Source organism: Stigmatopora nigra, chromosome 23, assembly GCF_051989575.1.
Source record: "Stigmatopora nigra isolate UIUO_SnigA chromosome 23, RoL_Snig_1.1, whole genome shotgun sequence".
Classification (NCBI taxonomy): Eukaryota; Metazoa; Chordata; class Actinopteri; order Syngnathiformes; family Syngnathidae; genus Stigmatopora; species Stigmatopora nigra.
The window spans coordinates 4,703,664-4,722,320 of NC_135530.1; the positions used below are offsets into that span (position 1 = coordinate 4,703,664).

Below are 18,657 nucleotides of genomic sequence, written 5' to 3' on the forward strand. Positions count from 1 at the left end.
GAATGTTGTATGTATTTTTCACCTGTTCTTCCTGGATATTGTGCTAAACTATATCTGCTGTTTTTGTGTGGGTGTGTGTGCGCGGGGGTGCAGATGAACGAGCGAAGCTTTAGCAGGAATGAGAGGAAGCAGAATGGAGGCCTGTATGATGATGGGCAGCAGGAAGAAGAACAAGACCAGGGGCAGGAAGAGGAGGAGCAAGAAGAGGAAGAACAAGAAGAGGAAGCTGCCACTGTACTCCACAGGAAATATGAAAGAATGTTCAGGTACGAATGTGGAGATTTTACACATTACACCGATCAATGTTGACATCTTTATTATGGGACTAGTTCACTTGTTTTGGGTTTGCAAAAAAATATTCAAATTTTGGCTGAAAAGTAGGGTTTGGTTTGGGTTGTACGAAAAATAGGAAGTATGTTTATTTAAATTTGTTTCTACAGTCAAAAAAAGCAAAATTGAGTTCATTTTTGAAATGCAATTGCAATTCAATTAACAAAAAATAGACTAGGAAAGTACATGGAAGTCCAATAATGCCGAGAACCAAATACGGATCCTGATTACATTTGCATAACTGACCCCGGTAAGGAAAAAAAATGAGAAATTGTGAGGTTGAAAAAGCAGATAACGTAGTGTGTGATTAATGTACCTTATCAGTTACCGGGGAAATCGACATAAAGGTCAGACAAACTGATGATTAGGATTAAAATTAACTTTTAAAATTATAGTAAAAAAAAAAACATTGCCTATTAAGTGTTGCAATCGGTAGCAACTAAATGATTAAATCTGATTCCAAGCAATTAAATGGAGGAGGAAATGATGATGCCTCAAGCGTGACACTCGAAATTACAGTGTTCCCTCGGTTATCGCGGTTAATGGGGAACGGGACCACCCGCGATAAGTGAATTTCCGCGAAGTAGGGATTCCCCTTCAAAAATGCTTAATTTGAATTTAATTCAATTTTTTTTATTATTTATTTTTTTATTTTCTATTTTTTTTACCCCCCTGTATACAGTACACCATATAAAATACGGGTAGAGAGAGTGAAATTCATGTTATAACAACAAAAACTGTAAAATATGTTGTTTCAATGTAATATTTGTAATTTTTTTTTCCCAAAAAAATCTGCAAAGCTCTGAGTCCGCGGTAGCTGAACGGCGAAGTAGCGAGGGAAGACTGTAGTGGCGTTTTTTTGGTGTTTATGCTCATAAACTGCAAAAAAAATGCATTGAAAAATTCAGGTTAACATCCGGTGTGAAACGTTTTACGCGTCCCTCACGACAGCGGAAGCCACGCTCGCTCCCCCGAGGCGTCGGCAGGCGACGAACGGGACGAGGACGTGGACGTCGCTGTCCGCCTGGAGGCCGAGCGCAAGTTGGAGGAGTTGAAGCGCCGCCGTGATGACGCAGAGAGTGAAGAGTTCGAGCGCATGCGGCAGAAGCAGCAGGGCGCTGAAGCCCAGCTGGAGGAGCTGAAGAGGAAGCGGGAGGAGAGGAAGAAGGTGTTGGATGAGGAGGAACGGCAGAGGAAGCAGGAGGAGGTGGAGAGGAAAGCCAAAGAGGAGGTTAGATACTTTTTGGAGGCCTTCAAAATTCATGAAAAACATGTATTTCCTTCAAAATATTTCCAAAATGATGCACACAAATGTCCTCACAATAGGATAACGCACGACCAATTGCCAACAAGAAGTAGTATATACGCCACATGTGTCAAAGTGGCGGCCCGGGGGCCAAATCTGGCCCGCCGCATCACTTTGTGTGGCCCGGGAAAGTAAATTATGAATGCCGACTTTCTGTTTTAGGATAAAATTAAAATGAAGAGTATAGATATATATTAAATTTCCTGATTTTCCCCCTTTTTAAATCAATAATTGTCATTTTTTAATCCATATTTTTCTGTTTTTAGTTCAAAAATCATTTTGTAAAATCTAAAAATGTATTTTAAAAAAAGCTAAAATAAACACTGTTTTAGATCTAGAAGTAACAGAATATTCAGGGCTTTTATCCAGTTGTATTAATCCATATATTAAAAAAAATCTAAATATTATATCTAAAATGGTCCGGTTGACGTTAAAGCGGCCCGCGAACCAACCCTTGATATACGCCATTCGCACTGACTAACGGAAAAAAAACCACCAGAAAATTGACATTTCAAAGTAGGATCTACAATTGTAATAGTCGATGTCCTATTGGTTAGTACATCCCTTCTCTCTCAAATAAGCTTGTAACGCAAATACCATTCTATCTGAGTACGCCTACACATACTCAATGTTAAATTGTCTTTTCCTGAATGTCATTTCTGTACTTTGTCCCATTTTTTTTTACCCAAATAGCCATTTCTTTCTCCTATTCCTCATGCTACATTGTTGCTCTTTCTCACAATCCCCATATCCACATTTTCCTCATTAGCGCCACCGCTCATCTTTGTCAGTTTCGGCCGCGAATGCATTGCGCCAGCATCCCCCCCTCTTAGTCCTCATCTTGTGTCATGTTAATGAGGTCTTTTGATTTGTAATTAAAAGAGAGCCTGAGGATAGAAAGAGACTAATTAAGCGAGTCACGGCCGTTCGGAGACGGACGACGAGCCACCAAGTGAGTGCGTTCCTTTGAGTACTTGTACAAATGGTGCATACGCCGATCGTTTGAAAAGGCCAGTTCACAGTAGGCACATTAATGGAAGACCACTGTTGCTATGTGGTGAATCCTCATTCGTCATCGGGAAAATAAATGACAAAACCCGCGACTCCATAGTATAACGGTCATGTTTTTTTGTGTGTTTTGTTCAGGACGAGAAGAAAAAGATGAAGGAGGAGATCGAGAGGAGGAGAGCCGAAGCGGCCGACAGGCGGCAGAAGGTCGAGGAGCCCGTGGATGGCGAAGGAAAACCTTTCAAGTGCGTCAGCCCACGTGGCTCCTCCCTCAAGGTCAGTTGATTTCTTGACCGTGTCGTTTGGTTTGGTGCGTGACGCTTGGTTCGTGGGTGACCAAGATGTAGCGTTATTTGGGTATTGTGTTGACTGTAGGTGTATGGGTGTACAGTGGTACCTTGATATACGAGCGTAATGGGTTGCGGGACTCAGCTCGTATGTCGATTTTCTCGTATTTCAAACAAACGTTTCCCATTGAAATTAACTAAAAAACAAATTAATTTGTTACAACCTTCTGGAAAAACACCCAAAACAGGATATTGGATTGGTACAAATGTTTTATTTGTTCGAATTCGCCATCTATTACAGATATGGGCAAACTATGGCCCACGGGCCACATCCGGCCCGCTAAACCTTTTAATCTGGCCCACCAACGTAGTCCAAATAATGTTTATTTTTTCCCAAGATGGCGCCGTCATGCGGTGTCCACTCTTATTTCTTTTTCGTGTTTTACAGCCCCTCTATCTTTTTTTAAATTACATTTTAATATTTCTTAATACATTCCTTTTTACTTTGTACTTTATACTTTTTACTTTAACGATGAGTGATGAGTATGTTAATACTTTAGTCCTTTTTTTCTGTCTATGTTTCATATTTACTCTTAACGGATGCACTTTTTTATATGTATCGTATCTTGTTCTAACCCGGCCCATCTGTCAAATTCTTAAAGCCAATATGGCCCCCGGGTTTACAAGTTTCCCCACCCCATCTATACTCTTTATTTTAATTTGATCCTAAAACAGAAAGTCGCCACTCATGATTTCCATTCCCGGGCCACACAAAGTGATGCGGCGGGCCAGATTTGGCCCCCGGGCCACCACTTTGACACCAGTAACCCACCACATGTTGGCTATCTATCAGCTCAGTGCTTGCACTTAATGTTGCATACTGTATTATTTAAAACACTAAAGAATATGTATCACTATCTCCTGTCACCTCCCATTGGTCGAAACATAGTCGCTTGAGGTTTGGTACACATTATCTACATTTAAGCACAAGCCCGGCCCTTGCCTGACATGCCGCATGTGCGGAAGATAACGCATATTGTTGGGACAAGAGGATGCAGCAAAGCGATTAGGGTTAACAGGATTACTGTAACCCCATCCGCATGGCCGCAGCTGTTCAAAAATGCAACGGAGAATAGGGAATTTCCTGTCAGGGAGGATCTTTGGAACTCCCACATTCACTGAAAAGAACCCTCGGGTGTAAAAAGCGTCTCCTAAGTTATGTTTGTATTATTACCCTGCGCCATATTTCATAAACATTGTGTTGACATTCCCACAGTCAAGCAGTCTAATAGGGAAATAGTTGCTGTTTTTTTGCGAGGCATGTCATAGAATTTATGACACGCCCTCACGGTGTCGTGGTCATCCATTCGAGCGATTTCTTTTATAAAGAAATGTCTTTTCTGTCATTGGAATGGACATTTTGTTTGAATGTTTATTTGTGGCTTTTTCCTTTGCAGATTGGAGAGCGGACCGAGTTTCTTAACAAGTCGGCACAGAAAAGGTAGAAGAAATAAAAGGCCTCGGATCAATAAATGTGCCTGTGCTGTTTCTTTCTAATTCTCATTCTTTTTTCTTTCTTTTTCCCCCCCTAATCTAATCCCGTCCTAAATACCACAGTGCAGCAAAAGCGTCCCCTTCCCCTGTGGTGTCCAAGATTGACAACAGGCTGGAGCAGTACACCTCTGCCGCTCAGGTAGGCTTCTTTTTTTTTCATCAAAATGACAGCGACACTTGTGCTAATTGTGTGAAGACTGACTGGAAAACGGTAAACTTAGATATTAAACAGTACTTAGATATTAAACAGTACTTCGATATTAAATAGTACTTCGATATTAAACAGTACTTCGATATTAAACAGTACTTAGATATTAAACAGGACTTAGATATTAAACAGTACTTAGATATTAAATAGTACTTAGATATTAAACAGTACTTAGATATTAAACAGTACTTAGATATTAAGCAGGACTTAGATATTAAACAGTACTTAGACGTTAAACAGTACTTCGATATTAAACAGTACTTCAATATTAAATACTACTTCGATATTAAACAGTACTTAGATATTAAACAGTACTTCGATATTAAACAGTACTTCGATATTAAACAGTACTTAGATATTAAACAGTACTTAGATATTAAACAGGACTTAGATATTAAGCAGTACTTAGATATTAAGCAGTACTTAGATATTAAACAGTACTTAGATATTAAACAGTACTTGGATATTAAACAGTACTTGGATATTAAACAGTACTTGGATATTAAACAGTACTTAGACATTAAACTCTCTCTCTCTTAGATATTAAATTCTCTCTCTTGGATATTAAACTCTCTCTCTTAGATATTAAACTCTCTCTTAGATATTAAACAATAATTTAAACACATTAAATCATGAATAAAATTTTGAGAGCTGGTTTCAACAGTAAACTCTCATTCACCATTTGACCGGTGACCAAAAGGGACCAAAAGCCTGGCGACCAAATGTCCGGTCTTGCATGCGAATAATTGCCATTAAAATGGCTTCTGGTTATTGCAAAGCCAAATGTTTTTGTTTCTTTTAATACTACCTTACTCCAAATTTATAGTAAGGAATGAATAGAATGTCTATCATTATCTCCGTAAGTTTGATTGACACTGCTGTTCTAGCTCCGCCGCAGTGCTTTGAAAATTGCCCTATTTGTGGTATATTTTACAAAATGTCGCCGCAGCGCGAGAACAAGGACTTGCGGTGCCCTCGTTCCGCAGCCGTGGACATCCCAGCAGCCACTGACAGCATACGAAACATCAAGAGCATGTGGGAGAAAGGCAGCGTCTTCAGCTCGCCAGGAAGCAGCGCCAACACCTATAAGGTAACGACCACTCTCCAGTGGCCCATTCCCACACTACCTCCTCACCTTTGACCTTTTCCAATAGGAATCCACCGTGATAAACCCGGGCGTGGCAGGCCGCATTAACGACTGGCTGAATAAAACCCCCGAGAGCGCCAAATCGCAGGGAGGGAAGCCAATGGTAGGTCGTCTCCGCGGCAACGCCAGGTTGCTATTTTGCATGGCGTGGCTTCAAAGTGCTTATTTTACCTGATAACGTGTCTTTGTTCTTCAAAATTGAGTCAATGTCAATGTCTTTTAATGCTGTTGGTGTACTTTATAAAGAGGATTATTTTGTCATGCTTTGGCGACACCTGCTGGCAGTTATTATTATCGGCATCCAAATTTTCAGATTCCTTTTTTGTTGTTGACAAATCTATGGATCCTCTTTATTTAGCTTTTTAATCATACTTTAGTTCATTTCTTATATATTTATTTTTTATGAAAAAAAGATAATTCAGTCAATAATCTCTAATATAAAAATAAATTTGAAATAGGAAAGAAACAATAAATAAGTCGTTGTTGTTTTTTTCATTTTATGTTTTTGAAATCACTCGTTTTTATTATTTTATTATGATGTGTTTGCTATTTATTCCTATTTTTTCCCCTTGTCTTTTAATGTAAGAAAACAACTAAGGAATATTTTGAGCTCTTGGAAAATTTGATTCAAAGAAGTCAACATTTTTTAATAACTGCTTTTAAGTAGCCTTGATTATAATTGGAATTCACAAGTATACAGTTCAGTATTCATAGTTCAAATTATTTTTTTTTCCAGGACCTGAAACCTGTGGATGTGACCAACAAGAGGAGTTTATGGGAAAACAAAGGTTCTTCTGCAACTAAGGTAAAAAAAAAATAATAATAATAAGAAAAAAGTCCATTTTTTTCTTAAATAAACTTAGCATGTTTTAGTCGATGTAGGATTAATTCTGGGATATTAAAAAAATAACACTGCATGAGAATGTGTTTGTGTTTCCCCTCCTATAAGAACTCATAGCTAGATATCTTCATTACAATCTGGAAAAAGGTAAAAACAATTTATTTAGTTTCTAACCAAAAAATGCCTATTTTTTTTCTGACACATTCTCACTTGTTTTGGACACAAGGGGGCACACATCTGGCCTCTACATGCACTCTGATTTGCCTTTTTATAACCTTTCTCTGCAAAAATCTGCTTCCAATGTGGTGGCTTTGTTGAACTACTGCACTTTTGGGGTTACTTGCTAGCTTCACCTGGCATTTGCAAATATGTCACGCTACATAGATGTCCAGAATCGGGTCATGTTTCCTTCCTTTTTGGTTTATGGGCTTACTCGGTAGTTTGGACGGGATGCTTTGCTGGAGATAGACCTGTGCAATCATTGCTTGTTGTTGTTTGTGTGGCAGGTGGCGGGACGAAGTGAGACCAAATCGTTCACAAATGGTGAGTGAGTGAGTACGGCGAGTCTTAAAACGTTAGCAAAAATAGATCTCCAGTCACTTGGTTCAAAAAAAAAAGTGACCCACTTTTAGAATAGCTTGATTACGTGCTCTACTTTGTTTGATTGAGACTTGTCATGGAGCATTTTCTTCTTCTTTCATCAACATACCTGTCAACTGGTACGTTCTCGCCGTAATTGGTACAACTGAAAGCCCATTTTTATATTGGTACGCTGTACACATGAAAATGGTACGCTAAACGGTGATTTTGAGAAAAAAAAATAAATTAAGGCACTTTCTAGCCATTTTTCACCATCCGCCATTGTTTCTTCCCGGAAACGCATGTCTGCCAAGTGATATATGTACCGGCGCCTCTGATTGGCTAAAAAAAAAAGATCATGATAAACATTTCGTTTTGTAACACTTTCACCATGTGATTTCCGTTTCCTGTTCCCTTGTTTATGTTTACTTTCATTTTCTACTTGTTGTTCGTGATTTTTTACAAAAAAGTAAAGTGGTAAGATTTTCCATGTATTTATACATATATGTAAGGGCGAAAACAAAATTTGGTAAGATCACAAATGGTTCGAGGTTGACAGGTATGCATCAATTCTGGTTGTGACATCCCATCCCAAAAAAAAATGCAAACATTCACTGTCATTTTTTGTCAGGGGTCAAACTATATATTTTTTTAAGTGGCTGTATTTTGTAAAAAATAAAGTTTTTCACAGAATACAAAGATATAGAAACATGTACAGTGGTACCTCAACATGCATGCTTAATTTTGATTTTTTTCATAACTCAAACAAAGTTTTCCCATTGAAATGAACGAAAAACTAAATAATTTGTTCCAACTCTCTGTAAAAACACCAAAAACAGGATTTTGGATTGGAAAAAAATGTTTTATTTGTTCTAATTCGCCATCTATTAACAAAGCAACACATAAATAGTAGTTTGATATTACTCAAATGTGTTTAATAGTACTAAAATTATACATATAACTATTTGCCCGAAATTCAACTCGTATTTGGAATTACTCGTATGTTGTCGTACCAATGTAATTGCTTTCTGGTGGAAGAATAGAGTGTATTTTTTGGTCTTTCACCATCTCAGTTAATGTCTCTGTTCCGACCCAAAAGGTATGGGCCACTAATGTGGAGAAGGAGCCTTTACAAGTCCGAGCCACGACATTCCCAGACTTTGGCTTGATGACCAAATAACGACCACAATCCCAAAGAGGGACCCGAGGAAAGGAATAAAATGAGAAGAAGAAGAAGAAGAAAAAAAAAACAGTGAGACGCGTCTCCGCATTGAAGAAACATCACTTTGTTTTTTTTTTTGTTTTTTTTTTATACGCTGGCCACTTTAGGTGCCTTTGCACGTTACTATTTGTTTTTATAAAAGAAACCAAATGCTGTGAACATTGGATATTTTGCGACCGAAAATTTTCATGTAATTGCAGTCAAGTTGAGAATATAGATTGACAAATTTACCCCCAGGTGATGTCGCTTAACCCCTAATTAAACTTCATTCCGTCTTTTTTTAATTTTTTTATTTATATTTAAAGCAAAAATCACACGCTTATTTTATTCCAACAACTCTCGGATAGAAATATAAGTAAGCACTTGTAGAATTTAGCTCGAGTCACAATTATTATGTCTTAAAAATAGCACAGCAATGGTCCTGTTAATGTATGTTAGCGCATATATGGTCATCATACAGTATCTTATCTAACATATACTCATTTTGCTCTATTTTTTTTTTTTTTGTTGTTTTTGTATTCATGAACATTCCACCAACAGGCAGTGTTGACAACACAAAAGGCCATAATGACTTTTTTCTCTTATTTATGTTTAGTTTTTTTGTAGCTTCAGACATTCCTCTTTAAAGCAGGTGCACGTGTTGCCTTCAATGTAGAGAAAAAGGCCAAGCAGCCATTTTATCTTTGACTTTATGCTATTATGCACGCTCTAATAGAAATCAGGGTGCCTCCGCTAGTCCAAGGACGAGCCATTATGTACTTTATCCGGCCTTACGATTGCAACGAGAAGCTTAACGAAGGAAGTGTTTACGTTCATAAGATTTTGAATGAGGATGTCAGTGTTAATATCAATTGATTTCTGTTCCCGCTCCGACGACAGACAATCTAATTCCATTGCCCCTGAAAAGAGCAGGAGGGGGGTTGGACCAAATTTTTTTCTATTTGTTGTATGTGTTTTAATGCATTTTTTTTCCACTTGTTGACTGTTTTCTTTTTTTTTATGTCTATGTTTAACCCTAAAGTTTGTGTCAGCGACATAATGCTTCAAAACACATCAAGACACGTTGTTATATGTTAGTTTAAGTGAAGAACATAACCAATGTCGAGCACGCTTCCAAGGTGGATGAATGTTTTCTATGCATTGTACCACTTATACGCCAACGGAAATAAAGACATCGAGATTTGACACGTTTGGTTGTTGAATCAATTTTAGTTTATGTCCACTAGGCGGCGACAAATTACCACAAAAGCAGACGTGCTCTATAGGCAGTCCTTTTATTTTCATACCTGTCAACTTGTACGTTTTACACGTATTTTATGTACAGTGTACCACTGTGCCTCAGTGATATTACATACCACTGAGGCACGCCAAATTATTTTGACAAACGAAAATGTCCTTAAATGATAATGTATTAATGTATAGAAGTTCAATTCAATGATTGCATACAAAAACATTTGGTTCAATAATATTTTTTTCATTTAAGTTAGATATTGAATTGTATGTAAAATATTGTTGAAAGGTAGTCAATAGTAAAATTAGCAAGTTTTGATGCATTTTCAATGTTATTCCATCGCCTTGCCCCTGCCAACATGGCTGACACACAGGAAGTGACACTGCAGGAAGTGCTGCCACTTTCGTCTTCTGACGTCATGAGGCAGCTGCAAAATGAGCAGACGCTTTCTCCAAATCACCAAAAAGTAATTCGTAGATTCGGGGGAAATGCCTTTCAAAGGTTCGTTAAAACATTTTATTTCTGATTTTCTCTTATATGCTGCTACCTTGGGATGTGGATCTGGATTTATTAGAAATGTTTGCCTCGCTAGCTTGTGTTGTTTTTAGCCACCATGCGCCGTCAACGCTAACATTTTCTTAATGTTGACTAATTTTCTTTTAATAGTGGCGATATTTTCTATACAAATGAGCTGGTTTAAGATTGTGTGAACAGCTTTTGTTGATTTTGCTTAGTATAGTTGCATTGTCTCTTGAGGATCGCTAAGAAAAGTTGATCTAAACCACCAGGTCCTGCGAGAAGATGAAAAGATTTACTTGCACCAGTCTATGCAAGAACATCTCGGAGTTCCCAGCTTTAAAGGTTCCGTTTTTCCCCTCCTCTTATCTACATATCTATATTCCAATGAATTATGACTCATGTCGTGTGTTTGATAGGCCTATCTACCCGAAAACTACGACTATCATGTCTGCGATTTCGACATCATCCAAAAGACGGAGGATCACGTCGATTTCAAGACTGCTTTTCGGATGGTCCTGTCATCCAAAGACGACATTCAGCGTTGGCTGAAATTGCACACGGTCACCTGGAGGGTGGACAGAACATATCCAACAAAGGGCCAGAAAGTTATTTTTAAGGTAAGCATATCACTTGATTCTGAATGTATGTCCATTTTAGATAGTCCGCCAATGTAAGTTTCACTGTCACCTCAGTGCGCACAGACGCTCCCCTACTTACCACCATTTAAGTTACGAACAACGGTAGATACGAACATCTCTGCAAATTGCGTTCATGTCGAAAATGTTTCGTAAATTCGATTTTGTATTGCCTGCCTTTTCCGAGTAATTATTCTTTCCGCCGGTATAAAAAAATTGGATCAATTTAACCCAAGACAAGTTTTTGATTTTTGCGACTTTTTTAGGACATTTACATAAAATAGGAAAACAAGTAAGGAAATATTACACATGAGCACAATGGGTTAAGGCAAATGGACAAACTACGGCCCGCGGGCCACATACGGACCCCTTGGCGTTTTAATCCGGCCCGCCGACGTTGTCCAAGTAATGTTTTTTTCCCCAAGATGGCGCCGTCACATGGAAGCCAGTGGCAGTAACTGTGTCCACTCTTATTTGTTTTTTTGTGTTTTACAGCTCCTCTATCTTTTTTTAAACTACATTTTAATATATCTTAATACATTCCTTTTTACTTTACTTTGTACTTTATACTTTTTACTTTAATGATGAGTGATGAGTATGTTAATACTTTAGTCCCTTTTTTCTGTCTATGTTTCATATTTACTCTTAACGGATGCACTTTTTTATATCTGTATTGTGTCTTTATAGGTAGACTACAGGTGCCAGTTCAACACCAGACCACGGGGACCTGAAAAAGCACCTGGCAACAGCAAAAACACAGACTGTCCCGCCAAAATGAACGTGACGCTGCTTCGCACGCAAGTGAGCCGAGGCAGGCGGAGTCTGTGAGTCCCACCATGCCCAAAGGAATGTTGTGGAACGCAACAACAGTGGCCCGGTTATTTTCTCCCATCTCAGAAGCGCAGATGCTCACCTACCCACCTTCCCGACCATGGTGACCCTCTGCAACGAACACAACCACTACCTCCACGCACAGGCCCGTCAAGCGGTCCCGCTTCACTCCACGCCAGCTTTACATTTGGGTTTCGTCGAATGCGGTCTGACGGCAGCCAACGGAAGTCCTAACATGGGGTACTTCTCCAGGTAAATTCCAGTTGTTTTTTTTTGTAAATGCGGCTGAATTTTGAGATTTTAAATGAGGTGCTCACACCAATTACAGTTGTCCAGAAGAAAGCGGCTTGGAGGTGGTAGTAGAAGAAGTGGAACAAGAAGCTCCAGAAGAAGGTATTTTCTGCCAAACATGTATTTTAACTCAAAGATTTTCTGATTGAAGACTAAATGAGCTCTTATTGGTTTTCAGCAGCGCATCGAGTCGCCGCGTTACAGTTTAAAACCATGTGCCAGAAGCTGTCAGCTCTTGTCAAGAGCGACAAATCCTTCACCGCTTCGGCCCTGGCTGCGGTGAAGGCCTTTCGAAAAATGGAGGGCGATCCTTCCAAGATCGCCACCGCACTCCATTTGTTTGCCCGCGAGCCACCGACCAGATCCAGCGCCGTCCACGGGAGCGCCCGACACAAGGGTGGAAGGCGTCCCCTCTCCGCCGTGCGCAAGCTTGCATCAGGCGGAAGACATCGGCGCCTCGTTGTCAGAACACCTTCAAGGACCACCATGGTGCTCGACCATGTGTACAGTCAATAAGGTACCTTGTGAAAAAGTCTTATCATATTTCTTAATCTTTTCCGTATATAAGCGAATAGTAAGGCTTTTTTTCTTAAAAAAACAACATAGTATAGTAAGGCTTTATTTCTTTAAAAAACAACATAGTATACTACAGCTTTTTCCCCTTAAAAAAATGTATAGTATAATAAGGCTTTTAAAAAAAAAAACAGTATAGTAAGGCTTTTTTTCTTAAAAAAACAACATAGTATAGTAAGGCTTTATTTCTTTAAAAAACAACATAGTATAGTACAGCTTTTTCCCCTTAAAAAATATATAGTATAATAAGGCTTTTAAAAAATAAAAAAAACATAGTATAGTAAGGCTTTTTTTCTTTAAAAAAAACATAGTATAGTCCAGCTTTTTCCCCTTAAAGAAATATATAGTATAATAAGGCTTTTAAAAAAATAAACATAGTATAGTAAGGCTTTTTTTCTTAAAAAAAAAACAACATAGTATAGTAAGGCTTTATTTCTTTAAAAAACAACATAGTATAGTAAAGCTTTTTCCCCTTAAAAAAATATATAGTATAATAAGGCTTTTAAAAAATAAAAAAAAGATAGTATAGTAAGGCTTTTTTTCTTAAAAAAAACAACATAGTATAGTAAGGCTTTTTTTCTTAAAAAAAGCAACATAGTATAGTAAGGCTTTATTTCTTTAAAAAACAACATAGTATAGTACAGCTTTTTCCCCTTAAAAAATATATTGTATAATAAGGCTTTTAAAAAATAAAAAAACATAGTATAGTAAGGCTTTTTTTCTTTAAAAAAACATAGTATAGTAAGGCTTTTCATTCTTTAAAAAACAAAATAGTATAGTACAGCTTTTTCCCCTTAAAAAAATATATAGTATAATAAGGCTTTTAAAAAAATAAAAAAACATAGTATAGTAAGGCTTTTTTTTCTTTAAAAAAAAAACAACATAGTATAGTAAGGCTTTATTTCTTTAAAAAACAACATATTATAGTACAGCTCTTTTCCCCTTAAAAAAATATATAGTATAATAAGGCTTTTAAAAATAAATAAAAAACATATAGTAAGGCTGTTTTTCTTAAAAAAAAAACAACATAGTATAGTAAGGCTTTATTTCTTTAAAAAACAACAGTATATATAATAAGTATTATATTTCTTAAAAAATGACAGTATCGTAAGGTTTTATTTCTTAACAATCTACATAATATACCAAAGCTTTATTTCTTTAACCATAAATTTAATTATGTCTATTTGTAGTCAAGAACCTCAAATGATGACAAAGGAAAGTGTAATCACTTGGTGGCATAGTGGTTAACTCACCTGTCTCTCGTTTGGGAGACCTGGGTTCAATTCCTGTTTGGGACACTTTTTCACTTAATTGTTTCTGTTTCTTGCAGTCAAGACGCTCAAATGACGCGAAAGAAAAGTGTAGCCACTTGGTTGGCGCAGAGGTTAGTTCACCGGACTCTCGTCGGGGAGACCTGGGTTCAAATCCCGGTTGGGACACATTTTCCCTTAATTGTTTCTGTGGACTTGTACTCGAGATACTCAAATGATTACAAAGAAAAGTGTAGCCACTCGGTGGCGCAGAGGTTAGATCACTGGACTCCCATCTGGGAGACCAGGGTTCGATTCCCGCTGTCGTCCTTTGGCTGATCACTTCACCATGTGATCTGGAAAATGGAACGAGAAGAAGAAAAAAAAGAAAAATCTTTTTAATTTATATTAAACACTTAGTCATACTTTTCAGCAAAAGGTTATATTCCGAACTGCCTTCGGCAGTTCGGAAGACACTTGATGGACCTGTATGTGCGAAAGGCGTTCTCGGGTCGGCCTTCGGCCGACCCTCGACCGCTTGCTTGGTCAGTCAACCGCCGACACCGGGAAGCGAACTCACGTTCTCTCGGTGCAAAGGCGAGTGTGCAACCCACTACACCAACTCGTGCCCCACTTATACATAGGTGTTGAAACGTTTTATCCAAGGAAATGGGGTTAAACACTTAGTCATTTTTTGGATAAAATGCTTCATCCACCACTGAATACTTATACACTTAAACACTTAGGCATTTTAACTTATTCTTTTAACTGAATATTTGGAAAACCTTTGCCGGCACTGGGAATTGAACCTAGGACCACATCGGTGGCAGACTGATGACTTAGCCACTGGGCCACCAACCTGTGGGAGAAAGCAGTAGTACTTATAGTTTTATCCAAGGAAACGGGGTTAAACACTTAGTCATTTTTTGACTAAATGCTTCATCCACCACTGAATACTTATTCAGTTAAACACTTAGGCAATTGTACTTATTATTTTACCTCAACAATTGTGGGAAAATCTTTGCAGGTCCTGGGACTTGAACCCAGGACCCCAGCAGTGGGAGGCTGGTGACTTAGCCATTGGGCCACGACCCTGTGAAAGAAAGTAGTAATACTTATACTCTTATCTCATTCATTTACCTGAATAATATTTTGAAAATCTTTGCAGGCACTGGGATTTGAACCCAGGACCACACCGGTGGCAGACTGATGACTTAGCCACTGGGCCACCAACCTGTGGGAGAAAGCAGTAGTACTTAAAGTTTTATCCAAGGAAACGGGGTTAAACACTTTGTCATTTTTTGACTAAATGCTTCATCCACCACTGAATACTTATTCAGTTAAACACTTAGGCAATTGTACTTTTTCTTTTACCTCAACAATTGTGGGAAAATCTTTGCAGACACTGGGATTTGAAACCAGGACCACAGCAGTGGGAGGCTGATGACTTAGCCATTAGGCCACCACCCTGTGAAAGAATGTAGTAATACTTATACTCTTATCTCATTCATTTACCTGAATAATATTTGGAAAATCTTTGCAGGCACTGGGATTTGAACCCAGGACCACAGAGGTGGCGGACAGATGACTTATCCACTGGGCCACCACCCTGTGAGAGAAAGCAGTAGTACTTGTACTTTTGTCTCTTGCATTTACCTGAATAATATTGGGAAAATCTTTGCATCCACTGGGATTTGAACCCAGAACCACACCGGTGGCAGACTGATGACTTATCCACTGGTCCACAGCTCTACAAGAATAAACAGTATTATTTGTTGTTTTGTCTCTTTTTACACATAGTTTCATTGTATTATGAGGCTTTTTTTTCGACATAGTATAGTAAGGCTTAAAAATTGACATAGTATAGTAAGGTATTTTTTCTTCAAAAACGACATAGTATAGTAAGGCTTAAAAAACGACATAGTATACTATGTCGTTTTTTTCTTAAAGAACGACATAGTATAGTAAGGCATTTTTATGTTAAAAAACGACATAGTATAGTAAGGCATTTTTTCTTCAAAAACGACATAGTATAGTAAGGCTTAAAAAACGACATAGTATAGTAAGGCATTTTTATGTTCAAAAACGACATAGTATAGTAAGGCATTTTTATGTTCAAAAACGACATAGTATAGTAAGGCATTTTTTCTTCAAAAACGACATAGTATAGTAAGGCTTAAAAAACAACATAGTATACTATGTCGTTTTTTAAGCCTTACTATACTATGTCGTTTTTGAAGAAAAAATGCCGAACTATACTATGTCGTTTTTGAACATAAAAATGCCTTACTATACTATGTCGTTTTTGAACATAAAAATGCCTTACTATACTATGTCGTTTTTGAACATAAAAATGCCTTACTATACTATGTCGTTTTTGAACATAAAAATGCCTTACTATACTATGTCGTTTTTGAACATAAAAATGCCTTACTATACTATGTCGTTTTTTAAAGAAAAAAACGACATAGTATAGTAAGGCTTAAAAACGACATAGTATAGTAAGGCATTTTTATGTTCAAAAACGACATAGTATAGTAAGGCATTTTTATGTTCAAAAACGACATAGTATAGTAAGGCATTTTTTCTTAAAAAACGACATAGTATAGTAAGGCATTTTTATGTTCAAAAACGACATAATATAGTAAGGCTTAAAAAACAACATAGTAAACTCTCGTTTTTTAAGCCTTACTATACTATGTCGTTTTTGAAGAAAAAATGCCTTATTATACTATGTCGTTTTTGAACATAAAAATGCCTTACTATACTATGTCGTTTTTTAAGCCTTACTATACTATGTCGTTTTTTAAGAAAAATGCCTTACTATACTATGTCGTTTTTGAACATAAAAATGCCTTACTATACTATGTCGTTTTTGAAGAAAAAGTGCCTTACTATACTATGTCGTTTTTTAACATAAAAATGACTTACTATACTATGTCGTTTTTTAAAGAAAAAAACGACATAGCATAGTAAGGCATTTTTATGTTCAAAAACGACATAGTATAGTAAGGCATTTTTTCTTCAAAAACGACATAGTATAGTAAGGCTTAAAAAACGACATAGTATAGTAAGGCATTTTTACGTTCAAAAACGACATAGTATAGTAAGGCATTTTTATGTTCAAAAACGACATAGTATAGTAAGGCATTTTTATGTTCAAAAACGACATAGTATAGTAAGGCTTAAAAAACGACATAGTATAGTAAGGCATTTTTCTTCAAAAACGACAATATAGTAAGGCTTAAAAAACAACATAGTATACTATGTCGTTTTTTAAGCCTTACTATACTATGTCGTTTTTGAAGAAAAAATGCCTTACTATACTATGTCGTTTTTGAACATAAAAATGCCTTACTATACTATGTCGTTTTTGAACATAAAAATGCCTTACTATACTATGTCGTTTTTTAAAGAAAAAAAGGACATAGTATAGTAAGGCTTAAAAACGACATAGTATAGTAAGGCATTTTTATGTTCAAAAACGACATAGTATAGTAAGGCATTTTTTTCTTCAAAAACGACATAGTATAGTAAGGCTTAAAAAACGACATAGTATAGTAAGGCTTAAAAACGACATAGTATAGTAAGGCATTTTTTCTTAAAAAACGACATAGTATAGTAAGGCTTAAAAAACGACATAGTATAGTAAGGCATTTTTATGTTCAAAAACGACATAGTATAGTAAGGCTTAAAAAACGACATAGTATAGTAAGGCATTTTTATGTTCAAAAACGACATAGTATAGTAAGGCTTAAAAAACGACATAGTATAGTAAGGCATTTTTATGTTCAAAAACGACATAGTATAGTAAGGCATTTTTATGTTCAAAAACGACATAGTATAGTAAGGCATTTTTTCTTCAAAAACGACATAGTATAGTAAGGCTTAAAAAACAACATAGTATACTATGTCGTTTTTTAAGCCTTACTATACTATGTCGTTTTTGAAGAAAAAATGCCGAACTATACTATGTCGTTTTTGAACATAAAAATGCCTTACTATACTATGTCGTTTTTGAACATAAAAATGCCTTACTATACTATGTCGTTTTTGAACATAAAAATGCCTTACTATACTATGTCGTTTTTGAACATAAAAATGCCTTACTATACTATGTCGTTTTTTAAAGAAAAAAACGACATAGTATAGTAAGGCTTAAAAACGACATAGTATAGTAAGGCATTTTTATGTTCAAAAACGACATAGTATAGTAAGGCATTTTTATGTTCAAAAACGACATAGTATAGTAAGGCATTTTTATGTTCAAAAACGACATAGTATAGTAAGGCATTTTTATGTTCAAAAACGACATAGTATAGTAAGGCATTTTTTCTTAAAAAACGACATAGTATAGTAAGGCTTAAAAAACGACATAGTATAGTAAGGCATTTTTTCTTAAAAAACGACATAGTATAGTAAGGCATTTTTTCTTTAAAAAACGACATAGTATAGTAAGGCATTTTTTCTTAAAAAACGACATAGTATAGTAAGGCTTAAAAAATGACATAGTATAGTAAGGCATTTTTTCTTAAAAAACGACATAGTATAGTAAGGCATTTTTATGTTAAAAACGACATAGTATAGTAAGGCATTTTTATGTTCAAAAACGACATAGTATAGTAAGGCTTAAAAAACGACATAGTATAGTAAGGCATTTTTATGTTCAAAAACGACATAGTATAGTAAGGCATTTTTTCTTCAAAAACGACATAGTATAGTAAGGCTTAAAAAACGACATAGTATAGTTTTTTAAGCCTTACTATACTATGTCGTTTTTGAAGAAAAAATGCCTTACTATACTATGTCGTTTTTTAAGCCTTACTATACTATGTCGTTTTTGAA

General features: G+C 36.5%; 2 protein-coding genes and 1 long non-coding RNA gene across 13 annotated transcripts in view; 2 read left to right on the top strand and 1 right to left on the bottom strand.

Moving 5' to 3' along the window:
- Nucleotides 1-9,667, top strand: part of cald1a (caldesmon 1a) — a 37,617-nt gene extending 27,950 nt beyond the window's left edge. For 5 of the 6 annotated variants that reach the window (XM_077709850.1, XM_077709855.1, XM_077709853.1 and 2 more), the window contains 10 exons: nucleotides 94-266; nucleotides 1,282-1,561; nucleotides 2,783-2,920; nucleotides 4,389-4,432; nucleotides 4,549-4,624; nucleotides 5,643-5,783; nucleotides 5,848-5,943; nucleotides 6,577-6,645; nucleotides 7,188-7,224; nucleotides 8,360-9,667. In XM_077709850.1, the coding sequence (XP_077565976.1) occupies nucleotides 94-266; nucleotides 1,282-1,561; nucleotides 2,783-2,920; nucleotides 4,389-4,432; nucleotides 4,549-4,624; nucleotides 5,643-5,783; nucleotides 5,848-5,943; nucleotides 6,577-6,645; nucleotides 7,188-7,224; nucleotides 8,360-8,373 (1,068 nt within the window). In that variant the 3' untranslated portion in view covers nucleotides 8,374-9,667. Of the gene's footprint in view, nucleotides 1-93; nucleotides 267-1,281; nucleotides 1,562-2,782; nucleotides 2,921-4,388; nucleotides 4,433-4,548; nucleotides 4,625-5,642; nucleotides 5,784-5,847; nucleotides 5,944-6,576; nucleotides 6,646-6,789; nucleotides 6,829-7,187; nucleotides 7,225-8,359 lie in introns of all 6 variants that reach the window. The other variant, XR_013324677.1, reaches the window with a different exon arrangement.
- A 429-nt stretch (nucleotides 9,668-10,096) lies between these two features.
- Nucleotides 10,097-15,589, top strand: LOC144181541 (uncharacterized). Of its 6 annotated transcripts, none has more exons than XR_013324693.1 (9): nucleotides 10,097-10,214; nucleotides 10,502-10,574; nucleotides 10,649-10,849; nucleotides 11,555-11,691; nucleotides 11,765-11,950; nucleotides 12,027-12,091; nucleotides 12,168-12,506; nucleotides 13,893-13,946; nucleotides 14,981-15,589. XR_013324693.1 is itself a non-coding variant. In XM_077710091.1 (8 exons), the coding sequence occupies exons 1-7, from the start codon at nucleotides 10,132-10,134 to the stop codon at nucleotides 12,503-12,505; spliced, it is 1,083 nt and encodes a 360-aa protein (XP_077566217.1). In that variant the 5' UTR covers nucleotides 10,097-10,131; the 3' UTR covers nucleotide 12,506; nucleotides 13,893-15,589. The 6 variants fall into 6 exon arrangements, 4 of the variants coding, with proteins under 4 accessions (XP_077566217.1, XP_077566218.1, XP_077566219.1 ...); XR_013324695.1 differs by having other exon boundaries at nucleotides 15,356-15,589; XM_077710091.1 differs by having other exon boundaries at nucleotides 13,893-15,589.
- On the bottom strand, nucleotides 13,684-15,622 carry LOC144181542 (uncharacterized). The gene is made up of 4 exons (XR_013324696.1): nucleotides 15,469-15,622; nucleotides 15,187-15,280; nucleotides 14,953-15,046; nucleotides 13,684-14,168 (listed from the first exon to the last, which is right to left on the bottom strand). It is a non-coding gene; the product is annotated as an uncharacterized LOC144181542 (long non-coding RNA).
- Nucleotides 15,623-18,657: the final 3,035 nt, after the last annotated feature.

Bases quoted from the DNA above. Each gene is read 5' to 3' on its own strand.
- LOC144181541 (XM_077710091.1), top strand. From the start codon at position 10,132: ATGAGGCAGCTGCAAAATGAGCAGACGCTTTCTCCAAATCACCAAAAA. The intron at 10,850-11,554 runs GTAAGCATATCA...GTGTCTTTATAG, and splicing joins GCCAGAAAGTTATTTTTAAG to GTAGACTACAGGTGCCAGTT. The intron at 11,692-11,764 runs GTGAGTCCCACC...CTCCCATCTCAG, and splicing joins AGCCGAGGCAGGCGGAGTCT to AAGCGCAGATGCTCACCTAC.